Source organism: Brassica napus, chromosome A9, assembly GCF_020379485.1.
Source record: "Brassica napus cultivar Da-Ae chromosome A9, Da-Ae, whole genome shotgun sequence".
NCBI lineage: Eukaryota > Viridiplantae > Streptophyta > Magnoliopsida > Brassicales > Brassicaceae > Brassica > Brassica napus.
The window spans coordinates 179,183-198,891 of record NC_063442.1 but is presented as its reverse complement, the minus strand read 5'-3'; the positions used below and the strand labels follow the sequence as shown (position 1 = coordinate 198,891).

General features: G+C 31.8%; 3 protein-coding genes across 3 annotated transcripts; all 3 read right to left on the bottom strand.

The window, feature by feature from the left end:
• Positions 1-11,099: 11,099 nt before the first annotated feature.
• Positions 11,100-11,880, bottom strand: LOC106365517. Its single transcript, XM_013804935.3, has one exon. The coding sequence runs from the start codon at positions 11,652-11,654 to the stop codon at positions 11,202-11,204; it is 453 nt and encodes a 150-aa protein (XP_013660389.2). The 5' UTR covers positions 11,655-11,880; the 3' UTR covers positions 11,100-11,201.
• A 79-nt stretch (positions 11,881-11,959) lies between these two features.
• Positions 11,960-14,675, bottom strand: LOC106365516 (exocyst complex component SEC15B-like). The gene has a single exon (XM_013804934.3). It carries the CDS (start codon positions 14,466-14,468, stop codon positions 12,111-12,113), a length of 2,358 nt encoding a protein of 785 aa, XP_013660388.2. The 5' UTR covers positions 14,469-14,675; the 3' UTR covers positions 11,960-12,110.
• Positions 14,676-15,130: 455 nt separating this feature from the next.
• On the bottom strand, positions 15,131-18,870 carry LOC106363886 (epoxide hydrolase A-like). Its single transcript, XM_013803556.3, has 3 exons — positions 17,699-18,870; positions 16,158-16,393; positions 15,131-16,069 (listed from the first exon to the last, which is right to left on the bottom strand). The coding sequence occupies exons 1-3, from the start codon at positions 18,161-18,163 to the stop codon at positions 15,823-15,825; spliced, it is 948 nt and encodes a 315-aa protein (XP_013659010.2). The 5' UTR covers positions 18,164-18,870; the 3' UTR covers positions 15,131-15,822.
• Positions 18,871-19,709: the final 839 nt, after the last annotated feature.

Here is a 19,709-nt window from a genome sequence, read left to right as displayed (position 1 = left end):
TTTGTTGTTTCCGTTTTCTAAGAAATAGCAATTTTATAGTGGTTAGTCAATGATTTGGAGTATTCAGTTTTGCTAAATTAATGGATAAAAAATTAGAACGATGTCCATGTACCATGAAAAGAAGTTTATCATACATTAATACAAGGTATAATGTGGTTTAAATTTTAAAACAAATTTAAAAGATTATAGGCTTTATATAGAGCATTTACCGAAAACTCACTATTTTCGTAGGGGGGTACACATAGATTTTGAAAAAAATTCAAAAAAATTGAAAATACTGTTTAATACATATTTGAATCATGTAATAAAATATGATGAAGTTCAAAGAGGTTGGAACCTTTGTTGTCTCCGTTTCTCTAGGAATAGCAATTTTATAGTGGTTAGTCTAATGATTTAGGGAGTATTGGAGTATTTGCAGTTTTGCTAAATTAATTGATAAAAAATTAGAACGATGTCCATGTACCATGAAAGAGTTTATCATAAATTAATACAAATGTATAATGTGGTTATAAATTTAAAACGAATTAAAAGATTATAGGCTTCATATATAGAGCATTTACCGAAAACTCACTATTTTCGTAGGGGGGTACACATAGATTTTGAGAAAAATTCAAAAAATTTGACAATACTGTTTTAATACATATTTGAATCATGTAATAACATATGATGAAGTTCAAAGAGGTTTGGAACCTTTGTTGTCTCCGTTTCTCTAGGGAATAGCAATTTTATAGTGGTTAGTCAATGATTTAGGGAGTATTTGCAGTTTTGCTAAATTAATGGATAAAAAATTAGAACGATGTCCATGTACCATGAAAAGAAGTTTATCATACATTAATACAAATGTATAATGTGGTTTAAATTTTAAAACAAATTTAAAGATTATAGGCTTCATATATAGAGCATTTACCGAAAACTCACTATTTTCGTAGGGGGTACACATAGATTTTGAGAAAAATTCAAAAAATTTGAGAATACTGTTTTAATACATATTTGAATCATGTATAAAATATGATGAAGTTCAAAGAGGTTTGGAACCTTTGTTGTCTCCGTTTCTCTAGGGAATAGCAATTTTATAGTGGTTAGTCCAATGATTTAGGGAGTATTACAGTTTTGCTAAATAATTGATAAAAAATTAGAACGATGTCCATGTACCATGAAAAAAGTTATCATAAATTAATACAAATGTATAATGTGGTTATAAATTTTAAAACGAATTAAAAGATTATAGGCTTCATATATAGAGCATTTACCGAAAACTCACTATTTTCGTAGGGGGGTACACATAGATTTTGAGAAAAATTCAAAAAATGAAATACTGTTTTAATACATATTTGAATCATGTAATAAATATGATGAAGTTCAAAGAGGTTTGGAACCTTTTTGTCTCCGTTTCTCTAAGGAATAGCAATTTTATAGTGGTTAGTCCAATGATTTAGGGAGTATTTACAGTTTTGCTAAATTAATTGATAAAAAATTAGAACGATGTCCATGTACCATGAAAAAAGTTTATCATAAATTAATACAAATGTATAATGTGGTTATAAATTTTAAAACGAATTAAAAGATTATAGGCTTCATATATAGAGCATTTACCGAAAACTCACTATTTTCGTAGGGGGTACACATAGATTTTGAGAAAAATTCAAAAAATTTGAGAATACTGTTTTAATACATATTTGAATCATGTAATAAAATATGATGAAGTTCAAAGAGGTTTGGAACCTTTGTTGTTTCCGTTTCTCTAAGGAATAGCAATTTATAGTGGTTAGTCCAATGATTTAGGGAGTATTTACAGTTTTGCTAAATTAATTGATAAAAAATTAGAACGATGTCCATGTACCATGAAAAGAAGTTTATCATAAATTAATACAAAGGTATAATGTGGTTTTAAATTTTAAAACAAATTTAAAGATTATAGGCTTCATATATAGAGCATTTACCGAAAACTCACTATTTTCGTAGGGGGTACACATAGATTTTGAAAAAAATTCAAAAAATTGAAAAATACTGTTTTAATACATATTTGAATCATGTAATAAAATATGATGAAGTTCAAAGAGGTTTGGAACCTTGTTGTCTCCGTTTCTCTAGGGAATAGCAATTTTATAGTGGTTAGTCCAATGATTTAGGGAGTATTTGCAGTTTTGCTAAATTAATTGATAAAAAATTAGAACGATGTCCATGTACCATGAAAAGAGTTTATCATAAATTAATACAAATGTATAATGTGGTTATAAATTTTAAAACGAATTAAAAGATTATAGGCTTCATATATAGAGCATTTACCGAAAACTCACTATTTTCGTAGGGGGGTACACATAGATTTTGAGAAAAATTCAAAAAATTTGACAATACTGTTTTAATGCATATTTGAATCATGTAATAACATATGATGAATTTCAAAGAGGTTTGGAACCTTTGTTGTCTCCGTTTCTCTAGGAAATAGCAATTTTATAGTGGTTAGTCCAATGATTTAGGGAGTATTTGCAGTTTTGCTAAATTAATTGATAAAAATTAGAACGATGTCCATGTACCATGAAAAGAAGTTTATCATCATTAATACAAAGTATAATGTGGTTTTAAATTTTAAAACAAATTTAAAGATTATAGGCTTCATATATAGAGCATTTACCGAAAACTCACTATTTCGTAGGGGGGTACACATAGATTTTGAGAAAAATTCAAAAAATTTGAGAATACTGTTTTAATACATATATGAATCATGGAATAACATATGATGAAGTTCAAAGAGGTTTGGAACCTTTGTTGTCTCCGTTTCTCTAGGGAATAGCAATTTTATAGTGGTTAGTCCAATGATTTAGGGAGTATTTGCAGTTTTGCTAAATTAATGGATAAAAAATTAGAACGATGTCCATGTACCATGAAAAGAAGTTTATCATACATTAATACAAAGGTATAATGTGGTTATAAATTTTAAAACGAATTAAAAGATTATAGGCTTCATATATAGAGCATTTACCGAAAACTCACTATTTTCGTAGGGGGTACACATAGATTTTGAGAAAAATTCAAAAATTTGAGAATACTGTTTTAATACATATTTGAATCATGTAATAAAATATGATGAAGTTCAAAGAGGTTTGGAACCTTTGTTGTCTCCGTTTCTCTAAGGAATAGCAATTTTATAGTGGTTAGTCCAATGATTTAGATAGTATTTACAGTTTTGCTAAATTAATTGATAAAAAATTAGAACGATGTCCATGTACCATGAAAAGAAGTTTATCATAAATTAATACAAATTATAATGTGGTTATAAATTTTAAAACGAATTATAAGATTATAGGCTTCATATATAGATCATTTACCGAAAACTCACTATTTTCGTACGGGGGTACACATAGATTTTGAGAAAAAATTCAAAAAATCTGAAAATACTGTTTACTACATTTTTGAATCATGTAATAAAATATGATGAAGTTCAAAGAGGTTTGGAACCTTTGTTGTCTCCGTTTCTCTAAGGAATAGCAATTTTATAGTGGTTAGTCCAATGATTTAGGGAGTATTTACAGTTTTGCTAAATTAATTGATAAAAAATTAGAACGATGTCCATGTACCATGAAAAGAGTTTATCATAAATTAATACAAATGTATAATGTGGTTATAAATTTTAAAACGAATTAAAAGATTATAGGCTTCATATATAGAGCATTTACCGAAAACTCACTATTTTCGTAGGGGGTACACATAGATTTTGAGAAAAATTCAAAAAATTTGACAATACTGTTTTAATGCATAGTTGAATCATGTAATAACATATGATGAAGTTCAAAGAGGTTTGGAACCTTTGTTGTCTCCGTTTCTCTAGGGAATAGCAATTTTATAGTGGTTAGTCCAATGATTTAGGGAGTATTTGCAGTTTTGCTAAATTAATGGATAAAAAATTAGAACGATGTCCATGTACCATGAAAAGAAGTTTATCATACATTAATACAAAAGTATAATGTGGTTTTAAATTTTAAAACAAATTTAAAGATTATAGGCTTCATATATAGAGCATTTACCGAAAACTCACTATTTTCGTAGGGGTTAACACATAGATTTTGAAAAAATTCAAAAAAATTGAAATACTGTTTTAATACATATTTGAATCATGTAATAAAATATGATGAAGTTCAAAGAGGTTTGGAACCTTTGTTGTCTCCGTTTCTCTAGGGAATAGCAATTTTATAGTGTTAGTCTAATGATTTAGGGAGTATTTGCAGTTTTGCTAAATTAATTGATAAAAAATTAGAACGATTTACATGTACCATGAAAAAGAGTTTATCATAAATTAATACAAATGTATAATGTGGTTATAAATTTTAAAACGAATTAAAAGATTATAGGCTTCATATATAGAGCATTTACCGAAAACTCACTATTTTTGTAGAGGGTACACATAGATTTTGAGAAAATTCAAAAAAATTGACAATACTGTTTTAATGCATAGTTGAATCATGTAATAACATATGATGAATTTCAAAGAGGTTTGGAACCTTTGTTGTCTCCGTTTCTCTAGGGAATAGCAATTTTATAGTGGTTAGTCCAATGATTTAGGGAGTATTTGCAGTTTTGCTAAATTAATGGATAAAAAATTAGAACGATGTCCATGTACCATGAAAAGAAGTTTATCATACATTAATACAAAGGTATAATGTGGTTTTAAATTTTAAAACAAAATTAAAGATTATAGGCTTCATATATAGAGCATTTACCGAAAACTCACTATTTTCGTAGGGGGGTAAACATAGATTTTGACAAAAATTCAAAAAATTTGAGAATACTGTTTTTATACATGTCTGAGTCATGGAATAACATAAGATGAAGTTCAAAGAGGTTTGGAACCTTTGTTGTCTCCGTTTCTCTAAGGAATAGCAATTTTATAGTGGTTAGTCCAATGATTTAGGGAGTATTTACAGTTTTGCTAAATTAATTGATAAAAAATTAGAACGATGTCCATGTACCATGAAAAGGAGTTTATCATAAATTAATACAAATGTATAATGTGGTTATAAATTTTAAAACGAATTAAAAGATTATAGGCTTCATATATAGAGCATTTACCGAAAACTCACTATTTTCGTAGGGGGTACACATAGATTTTGAGAAAAATTCAAAAAATTTGACAATACTGTTTTAATGCATAATTGAATCATGTAATAACATATGATGAAGTTCAAAGAGGTTTGGAACCTTTGTTGTCTCCGTTTCTCTAGGGAATAGCAATTTTATAGTGGTTAGTCCAATGATTTAGGGAGTATTTGCAGTTTTGCTAAATTAATGGATAAAAAATTAGAACGATGTCCATGTACCATGAAAAGAAGTTTATCATACATTAATACAAAGGTATAATGTGGTTTTAAATTTTAAAACAAATTTAAAGATTATAGGCTTCATATATAGAGCATTTACCGAAAACTCACTATTTTCGTAGGGGTTACACATAGATTTTGAAAAGAACTCAAAAAAATTTAAAATACTGTTTAAATACATATTTGAATCATGTAATAAAATATGATGAAGTTCAAAGAGGTTTGGAACCTTTGTTGTCTCCGTTTCTCTAGGGAATAGCAATTTTATAGTGGTTAGTCTAATGATTTAGGGAGTATTTGCAGTTTTGCTAAATTAATTGATAAAAAATTAGAACGATTTACATGTACCATGAAAAAGAGTTTATCATAAATTAATACAAATGTATAATGTGGTTATAAATTTTAAAACGAATTAAAAGATTATAGGCTTCATATATAGATCATTTACCGAAAACTCACTATTTTCGTAGGGGGTACACATAGATTTTGAGAAAAATTCAAAAAATTTGAGAATACTGTTTTAATACATGTATGAGTCATGGAATAACATATGATGAATTTCAAAGAGGTTTGGAACCTTTGTTGTCTCCGTTTCTCTAGGGAATAGCAATTTTATAGTGGTTAGTCCAATGATTTAGGGAGTATTTGCAGTTTTGCTAAATTAATGGATACAAAATTAGAACGATGTCCATGTACCATGAAAAGAAGTTTATCATACATTAATACAAAGGTATAATTTGGTTTTAATTTTTAAAACAAATTTAAAGATTACAGGCTTCATATATAGAGCATTTACCGAAAACTCACTATTTTCGTAGGGGGGTTACACATAGATTTTGAGAAAAATTCAAAAAATTTGAGAATACTGTTTTAATACATGTATGAGTCATGGAATAACATATGATGAAGTTCAAAGAGGGTTTTAACCTTTGTTGTCTCCGTTTCTCTAGGGAATAACAATTTTATAGTGGTTAGTTCAATGATTTAGGGAGTATTTGCAATTTTGTAAAATTAATGGATAAAAAATTAGAACGATGTCCATGTACCATTAAAAGAAGTTTATCATACATTAATACAAAGGTATAATGTGGTTATAAATTTTAACACGAATTAAAAGATTATAGGCTTCATATATAGAACATTTACCGAAAACTCACTATTTTCGTAGGAGGTACACATAGATTTTGGAAAAAATTCAAAAAATTTGAGAATACTGTTTTAATACATATTTGAATCATGTAATAAAATATGATAAAGTTCAAAGAGGCTTGGAACCTTTGTTGTTTCTGTTTCTTTAAGGAATTACAATTTTATAGTGGTTAGTCCTATGATTTAGATAGTATTTACAGTTTTGCTAAATTAATTGATAAAAAATTAGAACGATGTCCATGTACCATGAAAAGAAGTTTATCATAAATTAATACAAAGGTATAATGTGGTTTTAAATTTTAAAACAAATTTAAAGATTATAGGCTTCATATATAGAGCATTGACCGAAAATTCACTATTTTCGTAGGGGTTGTTAACACATAGATTTTGAAAAAAACTCAAAAAAATTGAAAATACTGTTTTAATACATATTTGAATCATGTAATAAAATATGATGAAGTTCAAAGAGGTTTGGAACCTTTGTTGTCTCCGTTTCTCTAGGGAATAGCAATTTTATAGTGGTTAGTCTAATGATTTAGGGAGTATTTGCAGTTTTGCTCAATTAATTGATAAAAAATTAGAACGATGTCCATGTACCATGAAAAGGAGTTTATCATAAATTAATACAAATGTATAATGTGGTTATAAATTTTAAAACGAATTTAAAGATTATAGGCTTCATATATAGAGAATTTACCGAAAACTCACTATTTTCGTAGGGGGGGGGGGGGGGGGGGGTACACATAGATTTTGAGAAAAATTCAATAAATTTGAGAATATTGTTTTAATACATATTTGAATCATGTAATAAAATATGATGAAGTTCAAAGAGGTTTGGAACCTTTGTTGTTTCCGTTTCTCTAAGGAATAGCAATTTTATAGTGGTTAGTCCAATGATTTAGATAGTATTTACAGTTTTGCTAAATTAATTGATAAAAAATTAGAACGATGTCCATGTACCATGAAAAGAAGTTTATCATAAATTAATACAAAGGTATAATGTGGTTTTAAATTTTAAAACAAATTTAAAGATTATAGGCTTCATATATAGAGCATTGACCGAAAACTCACTATTTTCGTAGGGGTTAACACATAGATTTTGAAAAAAACACAAAAAAATTGAAAATACTGTTTTAATACATATTTGAATCATGTAATAAAATATGATGAAGTTCAAAGAGGTTTGTAACCTTTGTTGTCTCCGTTTCTCTAGGGAATAGCAATTTTATAGTGGTTAGTCTAATGATTTAGGGAGTATTTGCAGTTTTGCTAAATTAATTGATAAAAATTTAGAACAATTTACGTGTACCATGAAAAAGAGTTTATCATAAATTAATACAAATGTATAATGTGGTTATAAATTTTAAAACGAATTAATAGATTATAGGCTTCATATATAGATCATTTACCGAAAATTCACTATTTTCATAGGGGGGTACACATAGATTTTGAGAAAAATTCAAAAAATTTGACAATACTGTTTTAATGCATAGTTGAATCATATAATAACATATGATGAATTTCAAAGAGGTTTGGAACTTTTGTTGTCTCTGTTTCTCTTGGGAATAGCAATTTTATAGTAGTTATTCCAATGATTTAGGGAATATTTGCAGTTTTGCTAAATTAATGGATACAAAATTAGAACGATGTCCATGTACCATGAAAAGGAGTTTATCATACATTAATACAAATGTATGATGTGGTTTTAAATTTTAAAACAAATTTAAAGATTATAGGCTTGAATATATAGAGCATTTACCGAAAACTCACTATTTTCATAGGGGGTAACACATAGATTTTGAGAAAATTTCAAAAAATTTGACAATACTGTATAAATATATATTTGAATCATATAATAACATATGATAAAGTTCAAAGAGGTTTGGAACCTTCGTTGTTTTCGTTTCTCTAAGGAATAGCAATTTTATAGTGGTTAGTCCAATGATTTAGGGAGTATTTGCAGTTTTTCTAAATTAATGGATAAAAAATTAGAACGATGTCCATGTACCATGAAAAGAAGTTTATCATACATTAATACAAATATATAAAGTGTTTTTAAATTTAAAACAAATTTAAGGATTATAGGCTTCAATATATAGAGCATTTACCGAAAACTCATTATTTTCATAAGGGGTAACATATAGATTTTGAAAAAAAAATCAAATTTTTTGACAATACTGTTTTAATACATAGTTGAATCATGTAATATCATATGATGAAGTTCAAAGAGGTTTGGAACATTTGTTGTCTCCGTTTCTCTAGGGAATAACAATTTTATAGTGGTTAGTCCAATGATTTAGGGAGTATTTGCAGTTTTGTTAAATTAATTGATAAAAAATTAGAACGATGTCTATGTACCATGAAAAGGAGATTATCATACATTAATACAAACGTTTAATGTGGTTTTTAATTTTAAAACAAATTTAAAGATTATAAGCTTCAATATATAGAGCATTTACCGAAAACTCATTATTTTCTTAGGGGTTCACACATAGATTTTGAGAAAAATTCAAATTATTGACAATACTGTTTCAATAAATAGTTGAATCCGCTAATAACATATGATGAAGTTCAAAGAGGTTTGGAACTTTTGTTGTCTCCGTTTCTCTTGGGAATAGCAATTTTATAGTAGTTATTCCAATGATTTAGGGAGTATTTGCAGTTTTGCTAAATTAATGGATAAAAAATTAGAACGATGTCCATGTACCATGAAAAGGAGTTTATCATACATTAATACAAATGTATGATGTGGTTTTAAATTTTAAAACAAATTTAAAGATTATAGGCTTGAATATATAGAGCATTTACCGAAAACTCACTATTTTCATAGGGGGTAACACATAGATTTTGAGAAAATTTCAAAAAATTTGACAATACTGTGTAAATATATATTTGAATCATATAATAACATATGATGAAGTTCATAGAGGTTTTGAACTTTTGTTGTCTCCGTTTCTCTCGGGAATAACAATTTTATAGTTGTTAGACCAATGATTTAGGGAGTATTTGCAGTTTTACTAAATTAATTGATAAAAAATTAGAACGATGTCCATGTACCATGAAAAAGAGTTTATCATATATTAATACAAATGTATAATGTGGTTTTAAATTTTAAAACAAATTTATTGATTATAGGCTTCATATATAGAGCATTTACTAAAAACTCAATATTTTCGTAGGGGTTAACACATAGATTTTGAGAAAAAATAAAAAAATATGACAATTCTGTTTTAATACATAGTTTAATCCGCTAATAACATATAATGAAGTTCAAAGATGTTTGGAACCTTTGTTGTCTCCGTTTCTCTGGGAAATAGCAATTTTATAGTAGTTAGTCCAATGATTTAGGGAGTATTTGCAGTTTTGCTAAATTAATTGATAAAAATTAGAACGATGTCCATGTACCATGATATACATATACAAATCAAAATAATAATATATCTTATTAAAGTATAAGTAATTTAAGTTTTTGTTTGGCAATATATATAGTAGTTCAAAAAAGAATAGTGATATTTAGAAACACGAATAGCTGCAAGTTAGGAAGAAAAAAAATAATGGACGTATGCTATTAAAATTTTGGAAGTCCATTACATTATATTAAAAAAGTAATGAGCTTATGTTACTTGATATACATATTCAAATCAAAATAATAATTTAAAATTGATTTTTATCAAAAAGTCATTCAAAAATATACATATATTCAAAATTTGATTTTTACTAACATATTGTCCAATAACCATTATAAAAATGTTTTCAATATATGTAAGAAAAATATAATACAAAGCTCAATTTTAAATACCAACTTAAATTATGGTTTTTATATTTCACATTGAAATTTAAAAATATAATATATGTGATTATTTATATGATTGTATGTATAAAATATTATTAATTATTATTAATTATTTGATGGTACGTATAAAATACGATTAGTTATATGATAACACATATTTTTGTAACTTATGATGACACATATAGGATATATAATAATGATTAGGGGTGGGCGTTCTGGTTCTTTTTCGGATCTGTTTGGGATTTCGTGTTCGGTTCAGATTTTTCAGGAGTCGGTTTGGATTTCAATAACCAATTTAAATTATTTTAAAAATTTTAGAATTTATTATATGCTTTAATTTAAAAAAAATCTATAAACAATAGAATATATTACATATAAATCTGAGTAACATATGTCAGAGTACCTAACTTAACATATAAATTGGGTTGGTTTAAATATTTGGATAGAGAATTAATAATTATTTAAGTATTTTTGGAGTTTTGAGTATATTTTAACTATTTTAGATATTTCTTTTATATATTTTCAAATATTTAAACAAACTTAAAAGTATCATATATATACTGGATGTTTTTATATATATTAAATCTAAAAGTAATTAATATATATAAATATATAAATCTATTAGATACCCAAAATATTTCAGTTTGGATCAGATTAGGTTTCACTTCTTCAAATACCAAAATTTTGAATAACTCGGATATCTAATCAATTTTGGTTCGGATTTAGTACTAATTATTTGGATTGTGATCGGTTCGGTTTTTCAAATTCGAATTTTTTTTCCAAACCCTAAATAGTGACATAAAAACAAATAGCATCATATTTTAAAAAATAAATACGTCCGGATCAAAATCTAGTAAGTTATTTATTTAATAAACTTAATCATCTCGCTGGCTCATACTAAAAACAAAAGGCCTTTTTATTTGGTACAACATAAAGGCCTAATAGATTCAAGAAGAAAATAAAAGCCCATTACAATCAAACCCACAGCCACACTGAGGACTCTCCTCAAAATCAACCGCCGGGAAACTCGCCGACGCAATCCCGACTGAGAAATCAAGATCGCCGCCGTCAAGAGACACCTCAACAATATTGACCCAGAAAAAAAGCACCTTAACGCTAACGCCTTTCAGATTCTTGACTTGGCCGGCTGATATAACCCCGGAGATAGTTGGTTTGTACTTGAGCTGGTACGATTGGATTGAGAAATCACACGTGCCGTTGAAGTAGACTTTGAAATCGCCGGTTTTACGGTTAAGCTCGTAGTCAACGACTCCCTTTGGGAGGATTCCGGGCGGTAGGTTGTAGCTTTTGACAGCGTCGTAAGCGGTGGGCTTTTGGTCGGAGACGGTGAGGAAAAGAAAGAAGACGAGGCTCCAAGTGAGGATTGTGTTTGACGACATCGCTTGTTGTTCTTCTTCACTCTGTTGCTATGATTCGTGTCTAGTTGTGTTGTGTCGAAAACAGTTGTTAGGTGTTCGTGTAATGACAGCGTCAATGTCCGATGAAGTAAACATGCAATACATGGACGGTAGAGATTTGATCGCGAAGGTTCACGTGTTCATATGAATCAAACCAAAACTTAATTGACATGAAGAAAATGCACCAACTACCAACTTCACATTCCATTAAACTGAAAATATTTTTTTAAAATTTCTTGAAAACAAAAATCAAACTAAAGAATGCAAAACCATAATGAACCACCGAATAAACCGAAATTGTTTTTTTTTCTTTCTTGCCTTGTAACTCAGAGACCAACGAATCATCAACAAAAATATAAAGCAGATTACAATAATTATCAATACAGAGGAGATGGAACAATCTTACTTACGCTTTGTGTGTCTATGCTCAAATCATCACTAGCTCACATCTTTCAATCTCTTTATCAACGTGTCTAACGATTTGTTCTTAGGGTTTTGCCTCGACCCTCTTGCTCCAAACGTCCCAAAAATACTATCTGATGGATCTTTCAACTTCTCAGATACCGTCGCAACTTTCCTGTTATCCAAAGCGTGGTAGCTTCTCTCTCTGATCACAGGGTTAAGGAACTTCTCAGGGTGACTACTCAGAAGCAAGTTAATCATCTGTCTTATCTCCACAAAAGCCGTTTTCATCTCGTTAGCCTCTTTCTCCGTGAGCAGTGAAGTTAACTGCTCTGTAAAAGAGTCCAGCAACTGAACATCCACGTCAAGTCCTTTGATTGCAGCCATGCTCAGTCTCTTCACTAGATCCCCACACAACGTTCCGACGATTCTCTCGGAGATGTGAGCGAGTACATCGTGCAAAACCCTTCTCAGGACTTTAGCAGGCAGAATCTGCTGCGCGGTGGAGACCAGAGTCACCAAGTAGATTATCACTTCGTTCATGTACTCGTTCCCACCCTGAGGAACATCGTCGCTTGCCCAGTTCACATTCTCGACCAGTATCATGAACCCGTCTATCTTCTTCTTAAGCAGACCCGAGAGCGTCTCCTCCGCGGCGTTTTGCGATTTGGTTAAAGGGAAATGCCTCCTCCCTCTCTCCGCCATCCTCAACGGAACTCCCGAAAGCTGCGCGGCGTGTCGGAAGAAGAAATCGCAAGCGCGCTCGAACACGGCCATGTTTGCGGCAACCTGCATCGCCTGAGAAACCACGTGAACCGATGAGCTAATCAGCTTCAACAGAGCCTCGTCGAGGACTTCCCCTAGAAGCCTATCTAGATACTTCTTCACGACATCGTAGAAATCAAGCTGGCCTCCGTGAGACATGAAACTAACCGAATCCTCGATAAAAGACCGAACGATCCGACAACAATCCGGAACCGTGGTCGAGAAGGGCGCAATGTAAGGGAAAGCCGGTACAATATCCGATGTCTGAAGCTGGAAAGAGAGAACATTCATGGAATACTCATACTCTTTCTTCATCAACATCTGCTCAAACTTATCAGCAGACAACGCTTCCGCCATCTGCTTCCGACAATCAGACAACAACAGCTCATGATACTTATCCCTATGCTTGCTCAACACTTCCAGAAGCGGGTCAACAGTGTATCCATACCTACGCAGACTCACACCTAACAAACTAACGTAATCCTTAATCAACAGCAAATGATTAGCCGTCTGCATCCTAGAGAACTGATCCTCCAAGACAGCGCACATATTGGTAACCGCAAGATCCCACAAAAACTCGACTTCCACCTTCGAAATCAACCCTCCTCCGGTTCTCAGAACCCGATCCTCCACTATGAAGAACCCCGCGATCTGCGCGAAAAACGTCTGGTGGGACTCGAGAAACGGAGTCATTGAAGAAACCTCTGAGTCAGACTTGAGCTGAAGCTCTCTGTTATCGAAATAATACTGCTTGAAACCGTCTTGGAGTGAGAGTGTTTGATGAATGTGGTAAGCTCTATAGAGCGGAGTCAAATCAAAGGCATCATCATCATCACTAGACTCATACTCGTCACCATCAATATCTTCTTCGATCAACGCGTAGACGCACTCAGCTTCCTTCTGTTTAATCCTAACCTCCTCCTCACGCTGCCGCGAGGAGGAAGCTTCACCTATAGCTAACTGACCTAAGTTTCTACACACGACGCGAATCTCAACCAACCAATCGCCAAGCTCCTTACTCACTCTCCTCTTCACATACCCTCGAATCTCGGGGATCCTCTTCTCAATCATCCTTTTCAAAGTCGAGGAAGGTGTCTTCTCCAAGAGCTCGCTCTCGATCAGCTCCACGCACTTCAGCGCCATGTAGAACCTCCCTCCCTGGAGATGCCGATTGGCTCGCGACGCGATCTCCGCCACGCGGACGCAGTGTTTAACCGCTCCGATCGCCAGATCGACGTTCTTGGATACAGTCCCGGCCTCGACGAGCGAGTCGAGGGACGATAGAAGCGGCGCCGCGACGGATTGGAGCTTGGAGTTGGAGTCCGAGAGGGCCGATTTGAGAGATTCGACGTCGGAGAGGAGGGACTTGAGGTCGTCGACGGCGTGGATGAAGTCCTGGTAGTGAGCTTTGCAGACCTCCTCGATCTCGGACTCTTTGGATCGGGAGAAGAGCTTGAGGTGGTGGAGGAGCGTCTCCGGCTTGCCTGTGCCGAAGGTTTTGCGGACGAACGGGCCTAAGTCCTCGCCGTTGCAGATCGCGGAGGAGATCAGGAGCTCGTCGAGCTTCTCCGCGGAGTCGAGTCCGTTTGTTGTGGGGCCCGCTTTACGCCGCGGTTTTGGTGATTGCATTGTGTGTTTGGGTTTTGTTTAGGTGAAGCGTTACAGCGAAGAGGAGGGAGGAGGAGGAGGAGAAGAATGTTGTTTGACTAAAAGGGTATCTCTGTAGAAGCGGTGCGACGGAAGAAGGTGAGGGTGTTTTAGTCTTTTCAGAGGAGAGTGGTTTCTCTGACTTTCCGGTGAATATTTGTCTGGGAGTTTACGCATAATAGGTGCGTGATATCACACGCTTATTGTTGTGTTTTTAATATTTTCGGGTGAATATTATTAGCTTTTTACTTTTCAAATTTTTCATTCCACTATAAAATTTAATACTCCTTCCATTTCATATTATACTATGTTTCTGAATGTTTTTCTTAGTGTTTGAGATTTCTAAATTAACTTTAATTTTTTAAAAAACCATTTAAACAATTATATTTTCTATATTGGTTGAATTATTTTTTTATTTTTTATATTTTTATATAAAAACTAAGTTTTTAATATTTATAATTATAATTTATAACCCTAACATCTTATATTATGAAATAGAGTAATATTATTTATGATTTTGTATTCCTAAAATTTTTTAATTATTCGTTAGCTTATGTTTGGCTAAATATTTGATAATATTGTATCTTAAAAACAATAATTAAATAACTAATCATATTATAACCAATACTTTTAAAAACTGAAAAATAAAAATCATAAAAGATAAAAACTAATAATTTCATATCAAAAATAAAACATCGTATTTAATTTAAAATAAATAAATTGTGTGTAAATATAATGCTTTAATTTATACGTATAATTCTATAACATCAAATAATAATCCTTTAACTATAAAATACAAATGACATTTGTTGTCAACAATATTATGCTCAAAACCCAAATGTAAACCGGCTACTATCTCTTTTACGATGCGTGTATAATATAAATCACAAGGAAGCAAAGATTTACATCTTTTGAAAAGATGGATTAGAATGCCATGAACAAAAAAAATAGATTGCTCAAAGCATTAGTAATTTCGCATTTCATCTGAAATAGAAGGAGAGAGAAGCCAAAGGATTAACAAAAACAGATTCAGATTAACTGAAAACTGTATTGTCCGATTGACTGAACGGAAGACAAGATCCGAATAAGTCGGAATTGATTATTATTCAGATAAATATGGAATTAAAATAAAAAAGAGATGAACTTCTCTCGCTCAATTTTTTTTTCTTTTTTTTGAGAAAGCTCTCTCAAATATCTTGAGGAGAGAAGGGAATGTCTTATTTAAACAAGTAAAAAAATACACACATTATCCTTTCATTTCAAATCCCATTGCAAGTAGAAGCTCACACCAAGAAATTGCCTTTGAGGAAGCTCAGCAGAACTTGATTTCGCCGGTTCAGAATTTCTTGAAGAAACCATAGATATGATCAGTGATTTCCTTGGGCTTCTCTTGCTGAAGGAAATGACCAACACCTTCCATCACCACCACTTCTTGTAGAAATGGAACATGTTTCTTCAAACCACCTTCATGTATGTATTCCTTTGTTCCGGGGATGTGGTACGTAGGGTCAAGATCACCCGTAATGTACTTCACAGGGACCTTGATCTGTAGACCATCCCACGGAGCCGTTAACTCCCAGCTTCTACAGGTTTAGAAGGATAATACCATGAGGAGTTATCATAATGATTGAATAACTGGAGGCTAGATATATATATTCATAAAAGACTTACAGGTTCATGGCGCGATAGTAGTTTAGTCCACCAGTGAAGCCTTTTTGGCTAAACTTGTCTGCATAGAAACAGACGTCTTGCTCGGTGAACCAACCAGGTAAAGCAGGTGGATCAGGTAAATATCTGAAAACTGACTTTGGAATGCAAGGTGGGCGTGTGTTATGCGAAGTGAAAAAACCATTTACTAACTTCTTCGTATCAACTTGAGCAAAGTCTTCCTCAATATCTCCAGGCTCCTGGAATAAAGAAAAGAAACACTCTGATTCATTATATACAGATACCCAAATAAGCAAATGGAAACAACAAGACTAATCAAACTTGCATTTTTACTCATAGCAAACAACCATATAACTAAATAGAGTAAATGACTTTTGAAAGTCTTTTATATACTTAATATTGCCATTTTTAAATCATAAATATTGCAAATTGCATATCATATGGTCAGCTACTTTGAGCTTTGTATAGGTAGGTAATAAGTGATAGTAGGTCGCAGATTACATATATCCAAATAACATTCCTCATTGCCATAAAAGAAGTAATTGTTATTAAACGTAAAGAATCACAACTGATCTAAAACAACTAAACACCAAACAAGAAATCAGCTAAATTCTTTTGCCTTCGATGATTAACCAAAGTGGACAATGAAGAAGAAGGTCGATGCGCAACAGTTTCCAGTCTCAACTTTTTCACACTAGCTATCACTCGTTAGCCTAGTCTTAAGCAACCACATACCCAAATAAAGTAAATGACTTTGACTTTTTATTTGATTACTATTTTATATTATAAAATTACAGCTTTCTTATCATAGCTCAACTACTTTGAGCTTTGTATAGGTTGGTGTAGGCTTGCTGTTTCGGCTTATTTGGTTTATTCAGGTAGGATATTTTTGGTTTCGGTTAGTTTAGTTCAGCTACGTACACTCCTTCCGAAGTAAACCAAAAAAACTCAGTTTGGTTTGGTTTTTGGTTAATTCCAGTTTTATATTTTCCTTGAAATAACAGATTTTGGGTTTTGGTTAGCTTTTAGTATTTAACTTTTTTTTAAAACTTGGATAGTTTCGATTTTTTGGTTAGTTCGATTAATTCGATTTAATACTTTTGGTTAATTTTGTTTTGTTTTTGAAAACCAAACTCATCAAAAACCGAACTGAATTGAAAAAACAAAATATTTTCAAAAGCTTTCTGAACCAAACCTAAAGTGAACCGAAAACCAAAATTTCGGTTAGGTGTGTTTGGTTCGGTTCAAATCCGCAGGGCCAGGTAGGTGATAGGTCCCAGATACATAGATCCAAACAGCATTCCTCACTGCCATGCCAAACGAAGTAATCACCACTAAACACCAAACAAAGCAATCAGCTAAAGTATTTTGCTTTTGATGGTTAACCAATGTGGGCAATGAAGAAAAATGTCCATGAAGTAACATTTTCCACTACCTACCACTCGTTAGCCTAATCTTATCTTCACCAGTAATAAACAAAAGACTTGCGTCATAAGTCAGATAAAAACCCTAAAAGACATGGAAAGTTTCGATTCAAGTCTCACCTGGAACCTGCAGATGTAGTAATCCTCGCCGAACAAAGCCTTAAACGCATCAACAGTTTTCACAGAAGGATTCCTCGGATGAAACTCAACGCTCATGTTCACCAGCGCCTTGACTCGATCAGGCCGGATCATACACATCCACCACGCGATGATGGCTCCCCAGTCATGGCCAACTAGGAAAACCTGGTCAACGCCGAGCGAGTCCAGCAAACCGACGAGGTCTCCGACGATATGGAGTAGGGTGTACGATTCATGAGACGGCGGCGAGTCGGAATCGCCGTAACCTCGGAGATCAGGAGCGATTGCGCGGTAACCTAAGTCGGCGAAAGAGAGAAGCTGGTGGCGCCATGAGTACCAGAGATCGGGGAAGCCGTGGAGGAATAGGACGACTGGACCTGAACCTATTGAAGCTACGTGCATGTTGATGCCATTGGTGGAAACCGTCGTGTGCTCGATCTTCTCCATTGTTTCTTCTTTCTCTCTCACTCACTTGCTTCTCAACGTTCGTATTGCATTCATATTTATATTGTTTTATTTATAAACAATTGTGACCAATGAAACCTATAGTCTTAAATAAACAATTGTGACCAATGAAACCTACAGTCTGGCTAGCTATGAATGAAATTATTTTTCGGAGTCCAAGACCCGATCCAATCCAAAATCTTGATATTCAGATCCAGATCAAATTAGGGATAAATTATTTGGAATCCAAGATTGATCGAATCAAAAAAAAAAAATTTTATTTGTAATTTTAATATATACTACATGTTTACAGATTCAAATTTAAATATTCATGGATATTTTAATAGTGGAAACTGACATTTAAATAGTGAACTCACTTTCATTTTTGTAAAAGAAAAACTCACATTTCTTTAATCTAAACAAATACTCATTCCGTATACCAATAATTGCGTATACAAATAATTGATGATTTAATTTTTTATTTGTGTAAAAAAATGGTATTCTACTTCTAATTATGCATTTTATTCGAAACTAAAACATAAATTAAAATCTGAAATATGAGTAATAGAATTTTAGATCATGAAACAAATACAACTAACAAAACTAATCATTTAAAATATATATTTAATGTTATTAACATGTGTGCAAATCATACGACATCAATCTTTTAAATTCAAAGGGAGTAGCAAATTATGTTACCAAAGCCATTTTTAGTCAACATATAATGTTGTTCATGTGCTGTTTAATAAAATACTAGGTGATAACCCGCGCCCTGCGCGGAGCGAGAAATTTTTTAAAGTATTATAACTTTTAATATGTAAACATAATAAAAGTTAAAGTCATAGTAAGAAAAATATATGTAAGAAAGTACGGATTATAGCTAAGAATTTAAGTATGTCAATATAAATTTATATGCGATGGACTTTAAAATTAAATTGTATATTTGTTTGCATGCGGGTAAATTATAAATATAATATTAAATGAAACATAAACAATAGTCTAATAAAATATAAAAGAAACAATGTATAAGAAAACAAAAGAAAATGAAAAATAGAGACAAAATAACTGTTGTCAATAATGCCTTCAGAAGTCTTCGTTTGCAATCCTATTATGAGCAATAGCAAAGAGATCATCTTGAGAAATTAAAAACATTATTTAACAAAATATGTGAATGCATGTATTACCTCAATCGTAAAACATCAATTTCTGGAACACCAGTGGGGTCGAAGACAATTTTGGAAAACCCATCAATGTTAGTAACCTTCTTAAGTCGGCCTTATTATGAAATATGAAAAATATTAGCAAAATATACATATAATATCAGCATTTCATAATCTATTGTATATACAATAAATACAATAGATTACTTTGTCCCCAATTAATTTGCCAACACTGTAAAACACATAATACTATGTCTGTAATTCCTCACCACGAGTCTATTTCTGAAACCGATATTAATGATGGAAAATTGATACCGTATATACCACTTGCCTGTTTTATAAATTGCGTGATGCCTGGACGTGAAATAGGTAAGAAAAATCACTCTTGG